At 43.4% G+C, this 18,419-nt stretch overlaps 1 protein-coding gene across 4 annotated transcripts in view; it reads left to right on the forward strand.

The window, feature by feature from the left end:
- dtx3l1 (deltex E3 ubiquitin ligase 3L1) overlaps positions 1-15,258 on the forward strand; it is a 56,194-nt gene extending 40,936 nt beyond the window's left edge. For 3 of the 4 annotated variants that reach the window (XM_047349201.1, XM_047349204.1, XM_047349202.1), the window contains exons 5-7: positions 2,602-2,694; positions 8,444-8,658; positions 14,983-15,258. In XM_047349201.1, the coding sequence (XP_047205157.1) occupies positions 2,602-2,694; positions 8,444-8,658; positions 14,983-15,052 (378 nt within the window). In that variant the 3' untranslated portion in view covers positions 15,053-15,258. The remainder of the gene's footprint in view (positions 1-2,601; positions 2,695-8,443; positions 8,659-14,982) is intronic. The other variant, XM_047349203.1, reaches the window with a different exon arrangement.
- Positions 15,259-18,419: the final 3,161 nt, after the last annotated feature.

Consider the following 18,419-nt stretch of genomic DNA (forward strand, 5'->3'; position numbering starts at 1 on the left):
TCCACAAGCAACCTCTCTTTGAGATTATTCAGACCAATATAAAGGAGGAATACTTTCCTTCTCAAAATTAAAGGAAATAAATTGTGTTTGGGCAGCCATGTAATACTTTTCTACATGTGGTAATATAAGACCACCATATTCATAGTCCCAACTGAGTTTTTTTACTGAGATCCTTGGTCTTACCATTGCATATAAATAATCTGTTTATTGAGATATTTTTTAATAACTCTTCGGTACCAAGATGGATAAGGACTGAAAAAAGGTACTGCAGCCTAGGGAGTATATTCATTCTAATACAATTTATCCTGTCAATCAAGGTTAAAGGTAAGTTTTTCCATTTTCATTAGTCTTCGTGTATCTGAATACTCAGTGGCAAATAATTTAGTTTGAATTGATTTTTAAGATTGTTGTCTATTATAATCCCAAGGTATCTCATTACATTTGGCGACCATCTAAATTGTCAACCATGACAGCCTCACAACATCCGGAGACTTGAGGTACACAGGGCAGATCTCAGCCACCCCGAACCCCTGCCACCGTGGAGCTTTTTAACCACCTTGGTGATCTCAGCCTGGGTGATAAAAGAGTCCACCCCCAAGTCCCCAGCCTCTGCTTCCACCAGGGAATGCGTGATAGCAGGATTGAGGAGATCCTCGAAGTACTCCTTCCACCCCCCAACAATGTCCGCAGTCGAGCTTAGCAGCTCAGGTGTCTGACGGTTTGCCAGAATCGCTTCAAGGCCAACCGGTAGTCCTTCTCCATGGCCTCACTGAACTCCTCCCAGGCCCGTGTTTTTGCCTCTGCCACAGCCTGGGCTGCGCCAAGCTTGGCCTCACGGTACCCGTCATCTGCCTCTGGAGTCCCACAAGCCAACCACAGCTGATAGGACTCCTTCTTCAGCATAACAGCGTCCCTTACTGCTGGTGTTCACCACCGCCGTGACAGGCACCGCAGACCTTACGGCCACAGCTATGGGCAGCAGCATCAACAATAGATGCAGAGAACATGGTCCACTCAGACTCTATATCTCTAACATCCCCTGCAATCTGGTCAAAGCTCTCCCGGAGGTGGGAGTTGAATACATCCCTGGCCAAGGGCTGCCAGATTTTCCCAGCAGACCCTCACTGTGCGCTTGGGCCTGCCAAGTCTGTCTGGCTTTTTCCTCTTCCAGTGGATCCAACTCACCACCAGGTGGTGATCAGTGGACAACTCAGCCACTCTCTACACCCGAGTGTCCAAAACATGCGGCTGAAGGTCTGACGACACGACAGCAAAGTAGATCATCAACCTCCTGCCTAGAGTGTCCTTGGCACCAGCGTGGCACCAGCGCTTTGGTTCCAGAGCGCACGCTGTGCGTGGAGGTCAGCCTGACTATTTCTACTTGATATCTCTCGACCTCCCGCACAAGCTCAGGCTCCTTCCCCCCCAGTGCGGTGACATTCCACGTCCCTAGAGCCAGCCTAAGCATCCGGACATTGGGCCGGATTGGGAGTTCTCTACCTTCGTCCCTGCCCAATCCTCTTTGCACTGGTCCCTCATGGTTCCCCCCTGCAGGTGGTGGGCCCATTAGGGGATGGCCTCGCGTCTCTCATTCGGGATTGGCCCAGCCAGGTCCTGCGATGAGCAACCCAGCCACAAGGTGCTCTCCGAATGGGCAACGTCACGTGCCTCGATTTTGTGGTCTTCACAAAGGTGTCTTGAACCGCTCTTTGTCTGACCCGTCACCTAGAGCCTGTTTGCCATGGAAGACCCTATCAGGGGCATTTAAGCCCCAGACAACATAGCCTCGAGGATCATTCAAGCATTCAAACCCCTCCACCACGTTAAGGTGGCGGTTCAAGGAGAGGACCATTAACATTATTGATGTATGTTTTCTTTTTCCTTTTCCCCTCCTTTCTTCTTCTTTGTAGTATGACTTCCAAGACTATATGTTTTATATCTTGCCTAAGTGCAAATAACAAAAAATAAATAAATAAAATCTACATAATACATAAACTCTGAGAGAATCTTGGAGAAAGCAGGAGGCATCCTCCGGTGTTTTGAAGAATTTCATCTCTCCACTGGGTAGGACAATTCTCAAGGTAGCTTGATAAAGAATGCAGCTGCTCCTTGACAGGATGATATTCACTGCAGATCTTCATCAGGCTGGCGCTCAGATCTGGGAAGAACGTCACGGGTCTTTCATTGAGGGTAATAGACTTGCCCTTTTCCATGGATATTATAGCGGCTGTACAAAGAATTTTATCCTGATCTTGGTACTTCAGAAAGTGGATGAGAATGGGTCTGGGCTGTTTCCCTGCTGTCGGGTGAAATGTGGGGGACTGTTGCGCTCACTCAATCACCGGGGGAATGGGGACATGCTTCTGCCCCAGCATGGAGGCAGTCCACTCCATGAATAAACTTATCAGGTCTGCTCCCTCTAGGTACTAAGGTAGGTTGGCAATACGAATGTTGTTGCGCCGACTTTGATTTCATAATTGCTCAACCTTATCAATGAGGAAGGCATTATCCTTAATGAGGCGGAGAACATGGGATTCCATTTCAGTTAGCCTGTCTTCATCTATGCTAATTTGCTTCTTTGCTTCTGCTTCTGTTATTCAGGAGCCCAGGCAGTCTATCAGGGCTTTCAAACCAGAGATTGTGTGCAGGAACCAAACAGTACAGAGTAGAGGACACAGGTGTGGAATTCAAAAAGTGGGTTTTTATTTTCCAAAAAAAAAAATGGTTAACAAATGGGCAATTAAACAGGCATGCCAATAAAAGAGGTCAACTCAAGATACTAGACTCAAAATCATCACTGACAAGACACAGACAGATAGGAACCAAAACCGACCTGCTGAACTGACACATAAGGGCCCTTAAATGCAGGTTTAGCTAAACCACACACACAATAGGGGAAGACAAAATGGCTGCCACATAACAACTAATACAAAACAAGGAAATAAATCCAAAACACCCCTAAGGTTCCCCTAAGGTTATTTGCCCATCAGGAAGGGGAAGCCAAACACCAAACACCCAGGTAAACTCAAACAAAGAAAATAGTATTAATACAACATAGAACTGAATTGACCTTGCAGTGTTAATATGCGTGCACTTCATATAAACATTGTAAGGTGATAGAGGAATAAACTAAAGAACTATATAATTAAGGAATAGTTAAAGTAATGCCTACAAAGTAAATTAAAGGGAAACTAAATTGTAGTAGGGTGTGGCTCTTACCCTGTGTGGCTTGCCATCACAGACAGATTGGTTTATCTCGGCAGTTTTGGTGTCAATCTTTTATAGAGTGGCACAGCTACAGTGCCTTGCGAAAGTATTCGACCCCCTTGAACTTTTCAACCTCGTGCCACATTTCAGGCTTCAAACATAAAGATATAAAATTCTTATTTTTTGTGAAGAATCAACAACAAGTGGGACACAAACGTGAAGTGGAATGAAATTTATTGGATGTGTCAAACTTGTTTAACAAATAAAAAATTTAAAAGTGGGGCGTGCAATATTATTCGGTCCCCTTGCGTTAATACTCTGTTGTGCCACCCTTTGCTGCAATTACAGCTGCAAATCGCTTGGGGTATGTCTCTATCAGTTTTGCACATCGAGAGACTGAAATTCTTGCCCATTCTTCCTTGCAAAACAGCTTCCTTGCCACAGTGAGGTTGGCTGGGGAGCATTTGTGAACAGCAGTCTTCAGCTCTTTCCACAGATTCTCAATTGGATTCAGGTCTGGACTTTGACTTGGCCATTCCAACACCTGGATACGTTTATTTGTGAACCATTCCACTGTAGATTTGGCTTTATGTTTTGGATCATTGTCTTGTTGGAAGATAAATCTCCGTCCCAGTCTCAGGTCTCTTGCAGACTCCAACAGGTTTTCTTCCAGAATGGTCCTGTATTTGGCCCCATCCATCTTCCCATCAATTTTGACCATCTTCCCTTTCCCTACTGATGAAAAGCAGGCCCAAACCATGATGCTGCCACCACCATGTTTGACAATGGGGATGGTGTGTTCAGGGTGATGAGCTGTGTTGCTTTTATGCCAAACATATCGTTTTGCATTGTGGCCAAACAGTTCGATTTTGGTTTCATCTGACCAGAGCACCTTCTTCCACATGTTTGGTGCGTCTCCCGGGTGGCTTGTGGCAAACCTCAAACAAGACTTTTTATGTATATCTTTGAGAAATGGCTTTCTTCTTGCCACTCTTCCATAAAGGCCAGATTTGTGCAGTGTACGACTGATTGTTGTCCTATGGACAGAATCTCCCACCTCAGCTGCAGATCTCTGCAGTTCATCCAGAGTGATCATGGACCTCTTGGCTGCATCTCTGATCTGTCTTCTCCTTGTTCGAGATGAGAGTTTTGAGGGACGGCCGGGTCTTGGTAGATTTGCAGTGGTGTGACACTCCTTCCATTTCAATATGATTGCTTGCACAGTGCTCCTTGGGATGTTTAAAGCTTGGGAAATCTTTTTGTATCTAAATCCGGCTTTAAACTTCTCCACAACAGTATCTCGGACCTTCTTGGTGTGTTCCTTGGTCTTCATGATGCTCGCTGCGCTTTGAACAGAATCCTGAGACTATCACAGAGCAGGTGCATTTATACAGAGACTTGATTACACACAGGTGGATTCTATTTATCATCATCAGTCATTTGGGCCACCATTGGATCATTCAGAGATCCTCACTGAACGTCTGGAGTGAGTTTGCTGCACTGAAAGTAAAGGGGCCGAATAATATTGCACGCCCAAGTTTTCAGTTTTTTATTTGTTAAACAAGTTTGACACATCCAATAAATTTCATTCCACTTCACGATTGTGTCCCACTTGTTGTTGATTCTTCACAAAAAATTAGAATTTTATATCTTTATATTTTAAGCCTGAAATGTGGCAAGAGGTTGAAAAGTTCAAGGGGGACGAATACTTTTGCAAGGCACTGTATATGTAGGTTTACTTTAGTTCTCCGCCATCATGTTGCCTTCTGCACTCACATCCAGCAATTCTATTTCTTTGGCAGAAAAGTGATCAACAATCAAACTTGAGTCCTGTTTCAAGATCTGAGGTCCATAATACAGCTTTTGAGTGAGATTTGAATCTGAACTGAAGTCAATTATAAATTAAAACTGAGTGTTCATTTGGAGCTCCATTGCAGACATCCTTCTAGTCTCGCTGATGGCATGACCCCCATGTAACATGTTTTTGAAATAAAAGCTTCTAACTGGATGAATTTTTTCCCCCCATTTTTTAACATGTCCTCTCCAGCAGAATAGCACTCAGAATTGTTGTCTGAGTGCCAGGAAGAAGGCCAGTAGATTTACTTTCACAATTGGAGCATTACAGCTAACGTTGTAATGCTCTGCTTGATATATATAAAAAGAAACTTTATTAGAAACTGCTTTGAGATTATTACAATTGTAATGGGCACAGAGACGGAAATAAAAAGGAAAAAAACAAAGAAGCAAGAAAAAGAGAGATCAAGCAAAAAGGAAAAAGTGAGAGAAGGAGAAAAAAATAGAGGGGATAAAGAAGGATGAGAGAATACAAGATAATACCCTAGAAGACTGCTTCTACAACTGCAGAACCATATATAACAACAGCAATGTTGCCGAACAGTGCATGGTACTGATGAAGGTAAGATGTATTTAGTGGTAACTGCAGCTCAGTATAGAACATCTGTGTATCTGGTAACACCTGAATCCAAACACCTGTGGGTGCAAGTGCAATCGCGCCTGTGTATATAAGGTATCTCCATAAAAATATACAATTGCAAGTGTGAGGAGCCACAGACCTGCCCCCCTGGATCCAACAGACACAGAGGGGATATGAGCCACAGACACCATGAGACCCCAGGGAAGAGCAGAGGAGCGCCATAAAGGAGCAACCCTGCAGCCACAATGCAGTAGCCCCACAGACTTGCAGCGACCAGCCCACAGGCTCTGTTGGAAGCAGTATATGCCGGAGCAGATCCAGCCATGGACCCAGGGACCCGAGACCCCGGGGCACATCACCCCCAATCAGAGGCCCGACAGAGCCAGGGGGCCCAGATGCAAATTTTATGTAAAATGCAATGCAAAATGTAAGTTTTAAGATAGTATGTTTTGTATTTTACTATTATAATTGATTAATTTTTATATAACCCAAACATGGTCAGATTCTAATCTGTGATGTTCAGTCATGCAAGGCAGAGAAGGCAATGTCTGCTTGAAGCTATTTGCAAAAAGTTGTCTTCAATCTCAAAGCTGATGTTTTTTTTAGCATATTTTGGACATCTTACAATACTTTAAAGCAGCATGTAAACCCTAGAGAAAAGAAAATAGACACGTGTCGGAATGTTATTTATGACCCTTGTCAGAAGATGAAAAGATTTATGACTGTCATAAAAGCTTATGGCTTCCACCTGTTAGAAGGTTGCCTTTATGGCAACTTCTCCACAGCATCTGTAAGGACATCAAAGCATCAAAGGTTATTTTGTTGCATCAGGAAATAACATTAGGAAAAATAGGTGTTTGCAAATGCGACACTTCATGGCAACTTCCCATGCAAGCTGTCTATGTGTTGGATCAGGAATTAACATTACATTAGGTGATAAATCCCAGGCTTTAGGACAACAGATAGCGTAATTGTTAGGCCAATATTATGCATTAAGCAAAGGGTTATATATATATATATATATATATATATATATGTATCAATGTGTATTCTACATCACATAAAATAAAGTTCCTTTCATGAATATATTTATTTTGAGAAGTGCTTAAGGTTATGTGGTTTTCACCTTCCTGTCCTTCCCATTAGTTTTCCCTGTAGTGTTTGAAAACAAGAACAGATTCTGATGTTCAGTATGGTGCTACAATATAATGGTGGTCCTCCCACGGCTCCTGTGCTCTGAGGGGCCTTTGGATGTCTTTGGCTTTCCTAGGGGGCAGGTCTGTGTATCCTCACACCTGCTATTGAATATTCTTATGCAAACGTCTTACATACACAAACACGCTCAAACATACACCAACAGGTGTTTGGATTCAGTTTTTTATGCATAGGCAGATATACTCTATATTGAGCTGCGGTTGCCACTAAATACATCGGGAAGTGATTAGTACCGTGCACTTTTCAGTAATTTTGTTGTCGTTATATATGTTTTTATTGTTTGTACCTTTGGTTTTTCTTCTTTTATCTCTCTCTCTTTCTGCAGGTGTGGAAGCAGACTTCTAGGGTATTATTTTGTATTCTCTTTATCCTTCTTTCTCTCCTCTATTTTTATCTTCTTCTCCCCCTTTTAACTTTTTGCCCCATGTTTCTCGATTTCAAATCAATTTAGTTTTCAATTCAGTTTATTTATATAGCGCCAATTCACAACACAGTTTTTCTATCTAAGGAAACCCAGCAGATTGCATTGAGTCAGGGACTTGTAACCATGATTAATGTCAGTCCTCTTGTTGCAGCAGCTCTCCGAGGTGTGATCACTCCATTTTAACTGGACACTAACGAGCAGATTTAATCTGATGCAGGTGTTATTGTTTGTAATGACAATTTGCAGGGTGATTCCATATTTTTTTCCTCAAAATTTATTGATTCCATAATTTATTCCCTGTGCTTGTTCTAAAAATTTAACTGTTACAGGCTACCACAATTATTTTTCGTGATTTCTTTTAGTATTTCTTAATGCCAGAAAGTTGCCATTTGAAATGCCTTTAGTTTTTTTTCATGTCTGTGATCTGTTTTTTTTCTACAAAATTCAACAACTGAAGGAACATCCTCAGAGACTGGTGATTCCATAATTTTTGCCAGGGGTTGTATAAAACACATACTGGTTTAGTGTCATTACCACTGTAGATACTGCAACAATCTTTTTAATGTTACAATATTCCGCCTGCAGCAATAATAGACATTCAATGCAGGACCTTAACCATAAACTAAAGCAGACACTTTACACTTACCTATCAGAGGTTTATGGTTTGAAGCACTGATAGAGCGCAGACCTTCGCCAAGGCAATAAGGTCATTGATTAATATAATATTTCCTCCAAATCCGTTTATAACTTTTTAAGATATTTTGCAAACTCCCAAGCACCCCAATTATTGCTGTCAGGTTGTGCTTTATTAAGTCCCAGTCATTTGTGCAAACAAAAAGCAAAAATCAATCCAGCTCTAAGTCAACAGTCCCAGACACCCTCCATTTCTTGCCAACACCAAACGTTTTGTGCATACTTGATTTTGTTCTTATCTTATTTTCTTATCTGTAGTGAGTGGGGGAAAACATTTTGTTATGAAATTAGACAAAACTTTATTTTAGTGACTTTTTGGTGTTTAACAAATAAAAATCTAGGATATAAGTGCAATTAAGTGATTTTGTTGGAATATACATCAAAACAATTGTTAACCATCACTTGTAACTATAAAGGGGTATGATTGCATACATATTTTGCCACTAAAACCTCATTTATTCTTACTCAAGGAGAAACACCCCAATCCGGGACAGCCATATACAGGGAGTCAGATGTGTACATACCTCCCTGACAACCATGAGGGCAAGACTGTCCTCACGTTGCTGGAAAAGGCTTTCAACCAGCAGCTGTTGTTTACCATTGCTATCGGTGAAAGTGGAGACGATGTTGTCACAACAGCCTCTGTTCCATTAAAAATACAACTGGAAGAAGAGGGAAGCATGATGTAAGTCAAAATTAAATCATAGAAAAAGTTACAACATGAGAAGAATCTTGACCACGCTGCAAGATTTTTGGTACCATACTTGGAGAAAAACTGCTGTAAAAAATGGATTGGTGAACTGTCAATGAATATCAAAATTGAAGGCATCAAAATGTAGGACATATAATGGAAAAGTAGGGGTGAAAAAATAACCCAAATAAAAGACTTTAAGTAAATATATGGCTGAACACCTGTATTTTAGGTTGTTCTGTTTTGCCATGTTGACATGGAAACATTATGAAGTTTGTGAGCTGCCCATCCTCGGTGCAAATTTCATAAGCAAAGAAATTTGTGCCAACAGAAGCTGAATTTGAATCTGTATTTGCGTAATTTGAAATTTAATGCACTGATTTGAAAATTATTTCATTTAAGTGAAACTGAATTTAATGGTTTTAAAATAATTCATTTGCTTTGAAAATATATTTTGTTGTAATGAAAATTCAGTTTGATTACTTTCACTTTCAGTTCTATAATTCAGTTTAATTTCCAAATTCTTATTTTTTTTGTTACACACATCTGTGTCCTTGAGTAATCAAACACACATTCATCAATTCACAAATATCGTTCACTATTACAGTGTCCAAATTAGAGCACTGCATCCTTCTAAAGCTACATTTGAAGGCCAATTACGTTGTAGTGAGGTACCGAAGGTTGTAGAAATTTGAAGGCTCCTCCAAGTTCGGCCAATAATTGCATCCTTCTTTTCCCTATATTTGGAGGTTGGGGCTGGTGTTTCCTTCGTAGCCCTTTCTATCCTATGATTCATTGTAGATTGTTTAAATGGTAACAATGGTGAATGAGAGAGAAAAGCTCTAAATATAGTTCAATATATTGTGCTTTGTGTGAAAATGAACTTTTACAATTTTTTTATCCAATAATGTAGTTGTTCGTTCATTCATTCATCTTCTATACTGCTCATTCCAACTACATTCCTAATGTAGTTGTGTAAACCTAAAATATCACTTAATTGCAAATGTGCCCCAGATGTTTGGAGATGTCCACTCCCACTGCACTAACAGCCGGCTTGCTTCACCAGCTGTCAGCTGAACGGGCAGTCGAAGCGCACTCATCCTGGAGAGACCAGCTAATTCCCATCACATCATTTTCAAAGTCCTGCTGGGTTTTCATAATGGAAATCACAGATATAATTCAGTCAGATGATATCTAATGTTAATGTTTTATTTATTTATTATTATTATGCTCTACAAATAAATAGATTTGGGCTTTGTTCAGAAAGTTAATATGTTAGCATTTAAGTTACAAACTCCTTCCAGAATTAGTTTTGTGTTTTATGTTAGGGTTTATATTTATATAGGTTTCCTTAGGTCTGTTTCCCATCAGTTTAGCCATTCCCCATGCCCCTGTTTAGTTCTTCCTAGAGTTACTATTTATGTTAGCTTAGTTTAGGTTTCTTTTCCCTGTTCCTCCCAGCTTAGTTTAGTGTTTAGTTTCTCCTCCTGTCTCTGCGTTTCCTAACTCCAGTCACCATAGCAACCTCCATTACCTCAGTTACCTTCACCTGGCCAGCACACCTGTAAGCATTCATCTAATTACCTACTCCTCTCATTCTCATTGGTTCACACAGCTCCTTCCCTGTATATTAGTTTGGTTCTTTGCTTTACTCCTCACTGGTTCCTTATGTTTCTCACCTGTTTCACGGTTTCACTTGTACAATGCTCCATTTATACTTCATCAGTTTGTGTGCTCATCACGGAAACATCACCACTGCTGTTTGTCCTCCACCCTTGTTAATTGATTTGATTTGGACTAATTTGTGATGCTTAAAATAAACCGTCTATGCTTACGGTTAAGATGCCTGTCCGTCTGCATTCTGGTGTCCTCCACAACACCGTTCTTGACACAAATTATCATGATTAGTGCAATGGAGGACCCCGGAATGCAGACAAGCAGGCAGCATGACGGTAGGTGAAAAGATTTAATCGTAAAAAAACAAAAACTCACTCAAAAGAGGAGGCAGGAACAAAACAATAAACGGCAAACAAAACACAAAGTTCAGGCAGGCGACCAGGAGGCCGTCCCCAGCAGGCACAAAGTTCAGGCGGGCAACCAGGATGTTGGCCTGTGCAGGCACAAAGTTCTGGAGGTCCTCCTGCACAGGCACACAGTTCAGGCGGGCGCCAGGACCTGCAACACAAAGTCTTGGGAGGTCGGTGGCGAAGGCGTGGAGGCTGCCAGCAAAGACGTGGAGGCCGACAGAGGCGTAGAGACTGTGGAGGCTGGTGACGATGGTGAAGGCGAAGACAAGGAGGCCAGCAGAGGCGTAGAGCCCCTGGCGGCCGGCGGCAAAGACGGAGACTCGGAGGCCAACAGAGACGTAGAGACTGTCATGACCTGTAACGACAGCGGGAATCGGCCGAGCCGAATAGAGGACCCTCGGTCTGGAGGCAGGCGGCGAAAGAGCAGGCGATCAGGAGACCGGCCGAGTAGAGTAGAGGACCCTTGGTGCGGCAGGTCTGGAGGCCGGCCGAGCAGAGTAGAAGACCCTCGGTGCGGCAGATCAGGAGGCCGACCATGGAGCATAGAGGGCCCTCCAGAAACTTGGTGGAACTCCGGAGGCTTGGAGCCAGGCTTGGAGTCAGGCAGCGCCCTGGAGTCAGGCTTCAGTTCCGTGAGCATCCCCCAGAGGAAACCTAGGAGGTGCTCAGAACCAGGACGTGGAGGCAGCCCGCTCACGGGCCTGATGTGGGGCTGGACTGCAGAAGCTCTCGGAAGACCTGACGTGGGCTGCTCAGTACCAGCACCCCGGAGACCTGGCGTGGACTGGACTGCAGCAGTGCTCCAAAGACCTGACGTGGGCTGACCTGCAGCACCGTTCTGGAGACCTGGCTTAGACTGCTCAGCTGCAGCGCTCTACTTGGCGTGGGTGAAGGTGTACGGCAGTAAAACTGCCTTACTGCCGTCTTATAATCCTCCTCCATCTGTCTGATTCTCTCCCTAAGCTCAGGAAAGGAATACAGTAGACAGGTCCTTCTGAAGCTCTTTATCTGGCGAGCATAAAACCTTAACCGCTCCTCCATCTCGTCTGGCGTCGCCACAGAATCTTGGGCTGGAGAGTGTGAAGATGGCTTGGGCAGAGGTGCAGCGAGCCTGGCAGACAGTGCTGTGGCAGACGAAGACGCGGGATTACTCGCTGCAGCCTTCATGTCAGTGGGCAGGGAAACCACCGCTCCCGTCATCACAGCAGCGGCCATAGGAGACTCCTCCTCACCGGCTGAAAGGCAGGGAAAGGCTCCATGCTGGCATTTTCTGCGGCGGGAGAAAGATGACGGCTTTGCTGCCGGATCAGGGCGCGCAACCAGGGAAGAAGGCGAAGGACGCTGAACTGCCTCACGCTCCATCAGCTCCAGCAGCAGTGGAGATGGCAGAACCTCCAGATCAGCTGGCAGATGTTTCATCGCCTCCTTCATCTGCTGCTGAACCCAGCAATCTCTGGCGTTCTCCTGCCTACCGTCCGCGAGGTCAATGCTTGGCGGAAACATTCTGTCAATATTAGTGCAACGGAGGACCCCGGAATGCAGACAAGCAGGCAGGTGAAAAGATTTAATCGTAAAACAACAAAAACTCACTCAAAAGAGGAGGCAGGAACAAAACAATAAATGACCAGGCAAGACAGGCAAAGCATGACCTGTAACACAGGGTGGCATGATCCGAAAAACAAGGTGACATGATCTGAAATGTTTCCGCGAGGAATAAACAGAACGGAGGTGTATATATGGAGCAAGAACAAGGTGAAACGAGGAAACTGATTTGCTTAGTGCAGGTGAACCGAATAAAGTTAATTGACAGACAGAACACAACATGACAGGAGCAAAACAAAAAATCAAGGATACAAACTAATAGAAACATAACTAGAAAAACATGATACTAAAGCATAACCAGATCCAAAAACCTAACTGGACAAAACATTAACTAGAAGACAAAAACTAAAGCATGACCAGGAAATAATAAACAGAAGCAAGATTCAAAACCTTAACTGTGAGAAACATATGAGGAAAAACCTGCAACTGAAAACCAAACAACCCCAAATCATAACACAAAAAGCTTTTTGCATTTTGGCCAAAAGTAGAATTTAGTCACATCTGACCAAAGCACCTTCTTCCACATGTTTGCTGTGTCCCCAACATGGCTTTTGGCAATCTGCAAACAGGACTTCTTATGGTTTTCTTTTAACAATGGCTTTCTTCTGCCACTCTTCCGTAAAGACCACATTTTTGCAGTGCATGACTACTAGTTATCTGTCCTGTGGACAGATTTCCCCTCCTGAGCTGTGGATCTCTGCAGTTCGTCCAGAGTCACCATGGGCCTCTTGACTGCATCTCTGATCTGAGCTTAAGAGGAGCTGGCTGCCAATCGATGCCTGAGTGTCAACCATAGTAGTACCTCTAGCCCTCCGTGCCTTGTTCTTGGATCTCCTTGTTGATTTCAAGTTCTGACCTAATTCGCTCTGTTTCTTTCCTCGATGTTACCTCCTGGTTCTCTGACTCCCAGCTCATGCTGTTAACTAACCCCCCCAGATCCCCGTTATTCATGACCGACAACCTCAAGGCTCCTCTGCTCGCTCAAGCTTTCACCAGCTGGCCCTCTAACTTTTTTTTTTTTTCCTTTTTTCGCCCTCTAACTAACAAACACTATCTGCACATTGGTTGCCTTTTCCACAGACAGCCCTCTCTGGATTCCATCGGCATTTCCCCCCAGAGTTCTGGATCACATCTCAACCAGACAAAGTCTATTCCAAGGTCTCACTCACTCTGCCAGAAAACTCATTTTAATTTACCTACATCTCTGATCATTGGCCAGGCCCTTCTCAGTGACATAGGATAAAATATTGCTCATCCAGTTTATTCAAGCTGTGACTTGTAGCCAAAACACATACATTTTTCAAGGCAATGCAACTGTCTTATGTCATTTTAGCAAGACAGTAGTGCTGTCTCTTTGAGTGATTGCACAACAATGAGATCAAGTCTGAAGCTTGATGTCAGAAAGCAGGTGCTATTGCGATTGTTTACTGTCTTTTTTACTGCAGTCTCACAGTTACTAGAAGTTATACATCATGCAACAATGGAAGAAATTGTATGGCTACATGTCCACTGTTTCTACATCCTCAGGTTTCATTACACATTTTATATACACAATAGCTAAATGCCAGGAGAATGAATGAGATTTTATTTGAGAGATTTCTTTATTATTTTCTCAAAAGTCAGATGTTTACATATACTAAGCTCACCATGCCTTTGAATAATTCAGGAAAGTTGAGATTATGATCCATGCCCTTGTGAACTCCGGATGGCGTAAATCAATACATTTGAGTAAGCTGGAGGCACACCTGTGAACGTATTTTATAGCAGCACCTCAAAAACTCTACTTTTTTGTATGACATCATGAATAATCCTCATAAAGCCAAGATTTTAGGAAGAGATCTGTAGACCTCCACAAGTAGGGTCCATCACTGGGTCAAATTTCCAGAGATCTAAAGGTTCCACATTAATCTGTTCGAACAATTATATGCAATTATAAATAGCATAGGAATGTCCAGCTACCATACTGTTCAAGGAGGAGACAGGTTCTGTGTCCCAGAGTGTTTTAGTTTGAAATGTGTAAATCAACACCAGAAGCTGTTTGAAGAGTATTCTTATCTAAAGTAAAGTTAGTCCTGTACCAACATACACTGAAAGCCTTCTTAGAGAGAAAAAATCCATTATTTCAATAGCAACATAAGCCATAATTACTGTTTTAAAATGCACTAAGCACAAATACCTTGATTATTGGAAAATGTGTTGTGGTTTAAACCAAAATGTAAGTGTTTTGACCATAATGGCCATTGTTACATTTGGAGGAAAAGAGAGAAGCTTTTAAACCATTGTAACTGGTGTTCTGCTGCAGAAAGAACTACTATCCTTCACAAAATAGATGGCATCATGAAGAATTTCTGATAATTCCATATTTGTCTTGTTCTGTTTATATAATACACACCCCTCTGTTGTGATTGGATCATTCAAAGATTCACCCCTAATGAGGACATTCAATCAGCATGCAAGGTTCGCCCTCCGTCACACCCCCCACACCTGTTGCCACCTGTTGTCAGTCCCCCTTAAAAGTCAAAGGTCACCTGTCAAAAAGTTTGATTAAAGGGTGTACTTCAGTCTCTATAGAGCAGCTGAATGAACATCCTCACAAATGTTGTAACTTAAGAGCTATTGGGAGTGTGATTTCTAAATGTATGCATGCAGCAAAACGTGTATCAACATTGTCTTTATACTTGTTTTTCAGTGATGGCTACCCTGATATGAACTACCTGATGACATTGAATAAGGTTCTGAGAAATAAAGGCATTAAGTAAGACACGACTGGATACCCTTTACCTGTCGGATGCATGAAGTCTGCAGCCATATTTGCCTTGTGTTGTTGGAAGATATGTACACTTTTCCGCAAACATTGGAATTATATCACTGTGGTTCTTAACAAGATTAATGTTGTAAAATGTTACAATTCCTACATACAGTATGAATATGTTTAAAGTTTGATTAAAACTTATGTGACAAATCATTTTTGTGTCATTGATATAAGGTTGCAAGTATGTGACCACATTGCATTAATCATTAGTCTTAAGTCATTTATTGATAAATTAGAACCAATACATAAGTGTAAATATATAGGTATATAGGTAATCTTATACAGCTGAAACAAGAAGTTTATGTACAGATACAATAATTTTTTTTTTTTTTTTTCCACTTTACTGTCTGACACTAACTCAGACTAGACCTTTCCTGTTTTAGGGCAGTTAGGAAAAACAATTAATTCCATTGCCGAGAGATAGAATTCTTTTCGACAACCCTTTTGGTACAAACTAAACTATACATGCACTAGGAATTATATGTCATAAAACTATTCAGAAGCCTTCATGAGGACCAGTACAACAGGGCACGTGATGTTGGCCATTATGGCGGAGCCAGGGCCCCACTCTAGAGCCAGGCATGGGCCTTATCGGCGTGCGCCTGGTGGCCATGTTACTCCTCGCCCATTCCCCATTGGGCCCACCACCTACAGATGGAACCATGTCGGATCGTTACAAAGAGGATCAGGCACTGTTTGAAAGTGGAGACCTCGACAACCCAATCCCCGGATGCTTAAACTGGCTCTAGGGATGTAGAACATCACCTGGCTGGGGGGAAGGAGACCGCGGTTGTCTGGGAGGTTGAAAGATATTGGCTATCCATGACTGGTAGATTTCTCTACCAGTCATGGATAGTCCATAACGAACAACATGTTCACCAGGACACTGTGGGCAGGAGGTCAATGACTTTGTAGCTGTCTATTCTGACATTTGGCAGCAATTCTTGTAAATTCAGGAGGCTAGGTACATCGAGTCTGAGTGGATATGTTCTCTACCTCGATTGTTGCTGTGGTCGTAAGATCTGTGTTTCCTGTCGCAGCGAAAATCCCAGCACCTGGTGGTGGATATCAGCAGTAAGGGATGCCGTCAATATTATATTAGGCCTGGTGAGGCCATGGAGAAGGACTATCGGTCCGCCTCGAAACGATCCTGGCAACCTGTCCAGTGCCTCAGGAGAGGGAAGCAGTGCTTCATCATTACGGTTTACAGTGGGGGTGGGGAACTGCTGACCTCGATAGAAGACATTATCATGCAGTGGAAGGAGTACTTTGAGGATTTCCTGAATCCTGCCCTCACATTTTCTCTAGTAGAAGCAGGTGGTTGAAGAATTGGAGTTGTATTTATTTATAACCTAGGACAAATTCACCAAGGTGGTTAAAAAGCTCAACATTGGCGTGGCTTCAGGGGTGGATGAGATCAGCCCTGAGTACCTCATGACTCTGGATTTTGTGGGGCTGTCGTGGATGACATGCCTCATCAAGATCGTGCGACAGTTGGGGACAGTGCCTCTGGCCTGGCAGCCTGGGGTGGTGGTCCCCTTTCACAATATGGTTTAGCGGAGGGTATGTTCCATGTTAGGATTATGAATCTGAGAATATTATTTAATATTAATATTTTATCAAATAATATTTTGGTCTGTTAAGGGTTGTCCTGTGAATACCAGCCCTATAAGGCGATGGTATTAGGACAAAATAGAAAGGTGTGAGACGAGCTCTGACATTATTGAACAGCATAAACTCTGCACATATATGGAATGAATTCACACAGTCAGTCATTTTCTACCACTTATTCCATAGTGGATCGCGGGGGGGGGGCTGGTGTCTATCTCCAGCAGTCTATGGGCGAGAGGCAGCGTACACCCTGGACAGGTCGCCAGTCCATCACAGGGCAACACACAAAAAACCATGGACACACTCATTCATACAGTCAGTCAGTCAGTCATTTTCTACCGCTTATTCCATAGTGGGTCACGGGGGAGCTGGTGCCTATCTCCAGCAGTCTATGGGCGAGAGGCAGGGTACACCCTGGACAGGTCGCCAGTCCATCACAGGGCAACACACAAACAACCATGCACACACTCATTCATACACCTAAGGGCAATTTAGAGGGACCATTTTAACCTAACAGGCATGTCTTTGGACTGTGGGAGGAAGCCGGAGTACCCGGTGAGAACCCACGCATGCACGGGGAGAACATGCAAACTCCATGCAAAAAGACCCCTGGCCGGGAATCGAACCCAGGACCTTCTTGCTGCAAGGCGCACAGTTTTGTTTTGTTTTTTGCTTTAAAACGGTCTTCTGTGATGGTACCCGGAGCTCTCTCACCAGAGAAGAACTCATGAACATCAGGGCTACTACACCAGAGGAGTTATTTCCCACTTTTCTCCCTACTGCTCTGGAATTTGTGGACATTCTGGTCAAAGGTGTGCTCACCTTTGCTCACGCGGTGAAACGCCGGAAGAAAGGGAAACGGGCTGGGGTGCTGGTACGTCTTCACCAGCGTGGATTACGAACACCGTTACCTGGAATATTTCTCTCTAACGTGTGCTCACTTCCCAACAAAATTGAGGAACTACAACTGCTGTTGGGGAAAAACAGAGACTTTTATTCATCGGTAGTTTTGTGCTTCATGAAGACGTGGCTGTGTGGATTAATACCGGACTCTACGCTGCAGCTGGCAGGATTCCAGCTCTACAGAGCGGACAGAGACTCTCCGGCAAAGCGAAAGGTGGAGGAATCTGTTTCTACCTCAACAGTGGTTGGTGCAACGACGTGACAGTGATTCAGCAGCACTGTTCTCCAGACCTGGAAGCCTTCATCATAAACTGTAAGCCTTTCTATTCCCCCTGTGAGTTCGCTTCGTTCATCCTGGTCGGTGTTTACATCCGGCCGCAAGCTAACGTGCAGGTTGCACAGCGCATGCTCGCCGACCAGATACTGAGTGTGGAGCGGACCAACCCGGACTCCTTAGTTATCGTTGTTGGTGACTTTAACAAAGGTAATTTCACCCACAGACTCCCCAAATATAGACAGTTTATAAAATGTCCGACCAGAGAGGACAACATTCTGGATCACTGTTACACCACCATCAGAGACGCTTATCACGCCGTCCCACGTGCTGCACTGGGCCAATCCGACCACATCATAGTCCACCTGATTTCTGCATACAGACAGAAACTAAAGCTCTGCAAACCTGTTGTGAGGACGACAAGGAAGTGGAGCAGTGAGGCTGTGGAGAATCTCCAGGCGTGTTTAGGCTGTACAGACTGGGATGTGTTCAGGACTACTACCAACAGTCTGGACGAGTACACAGA

This window comes from Girardinichthys multiradiatus, chromosome 21 (assembly GCF_021462225.1).
Source record: "Girardinichthys multiradiatus isolate DD_20200921_A chromosome 21, DD_fGirMul_XY1, whole genome shotgun sequence".
Taxonomy (NCBI): domain Eukaryota; kingdom Metazoa; phylum Chordata; class Actinopteri; order Cyprinodontiformes; family Goodeidae; genus Girardinichthys; species Girardinichthys multiradiatus.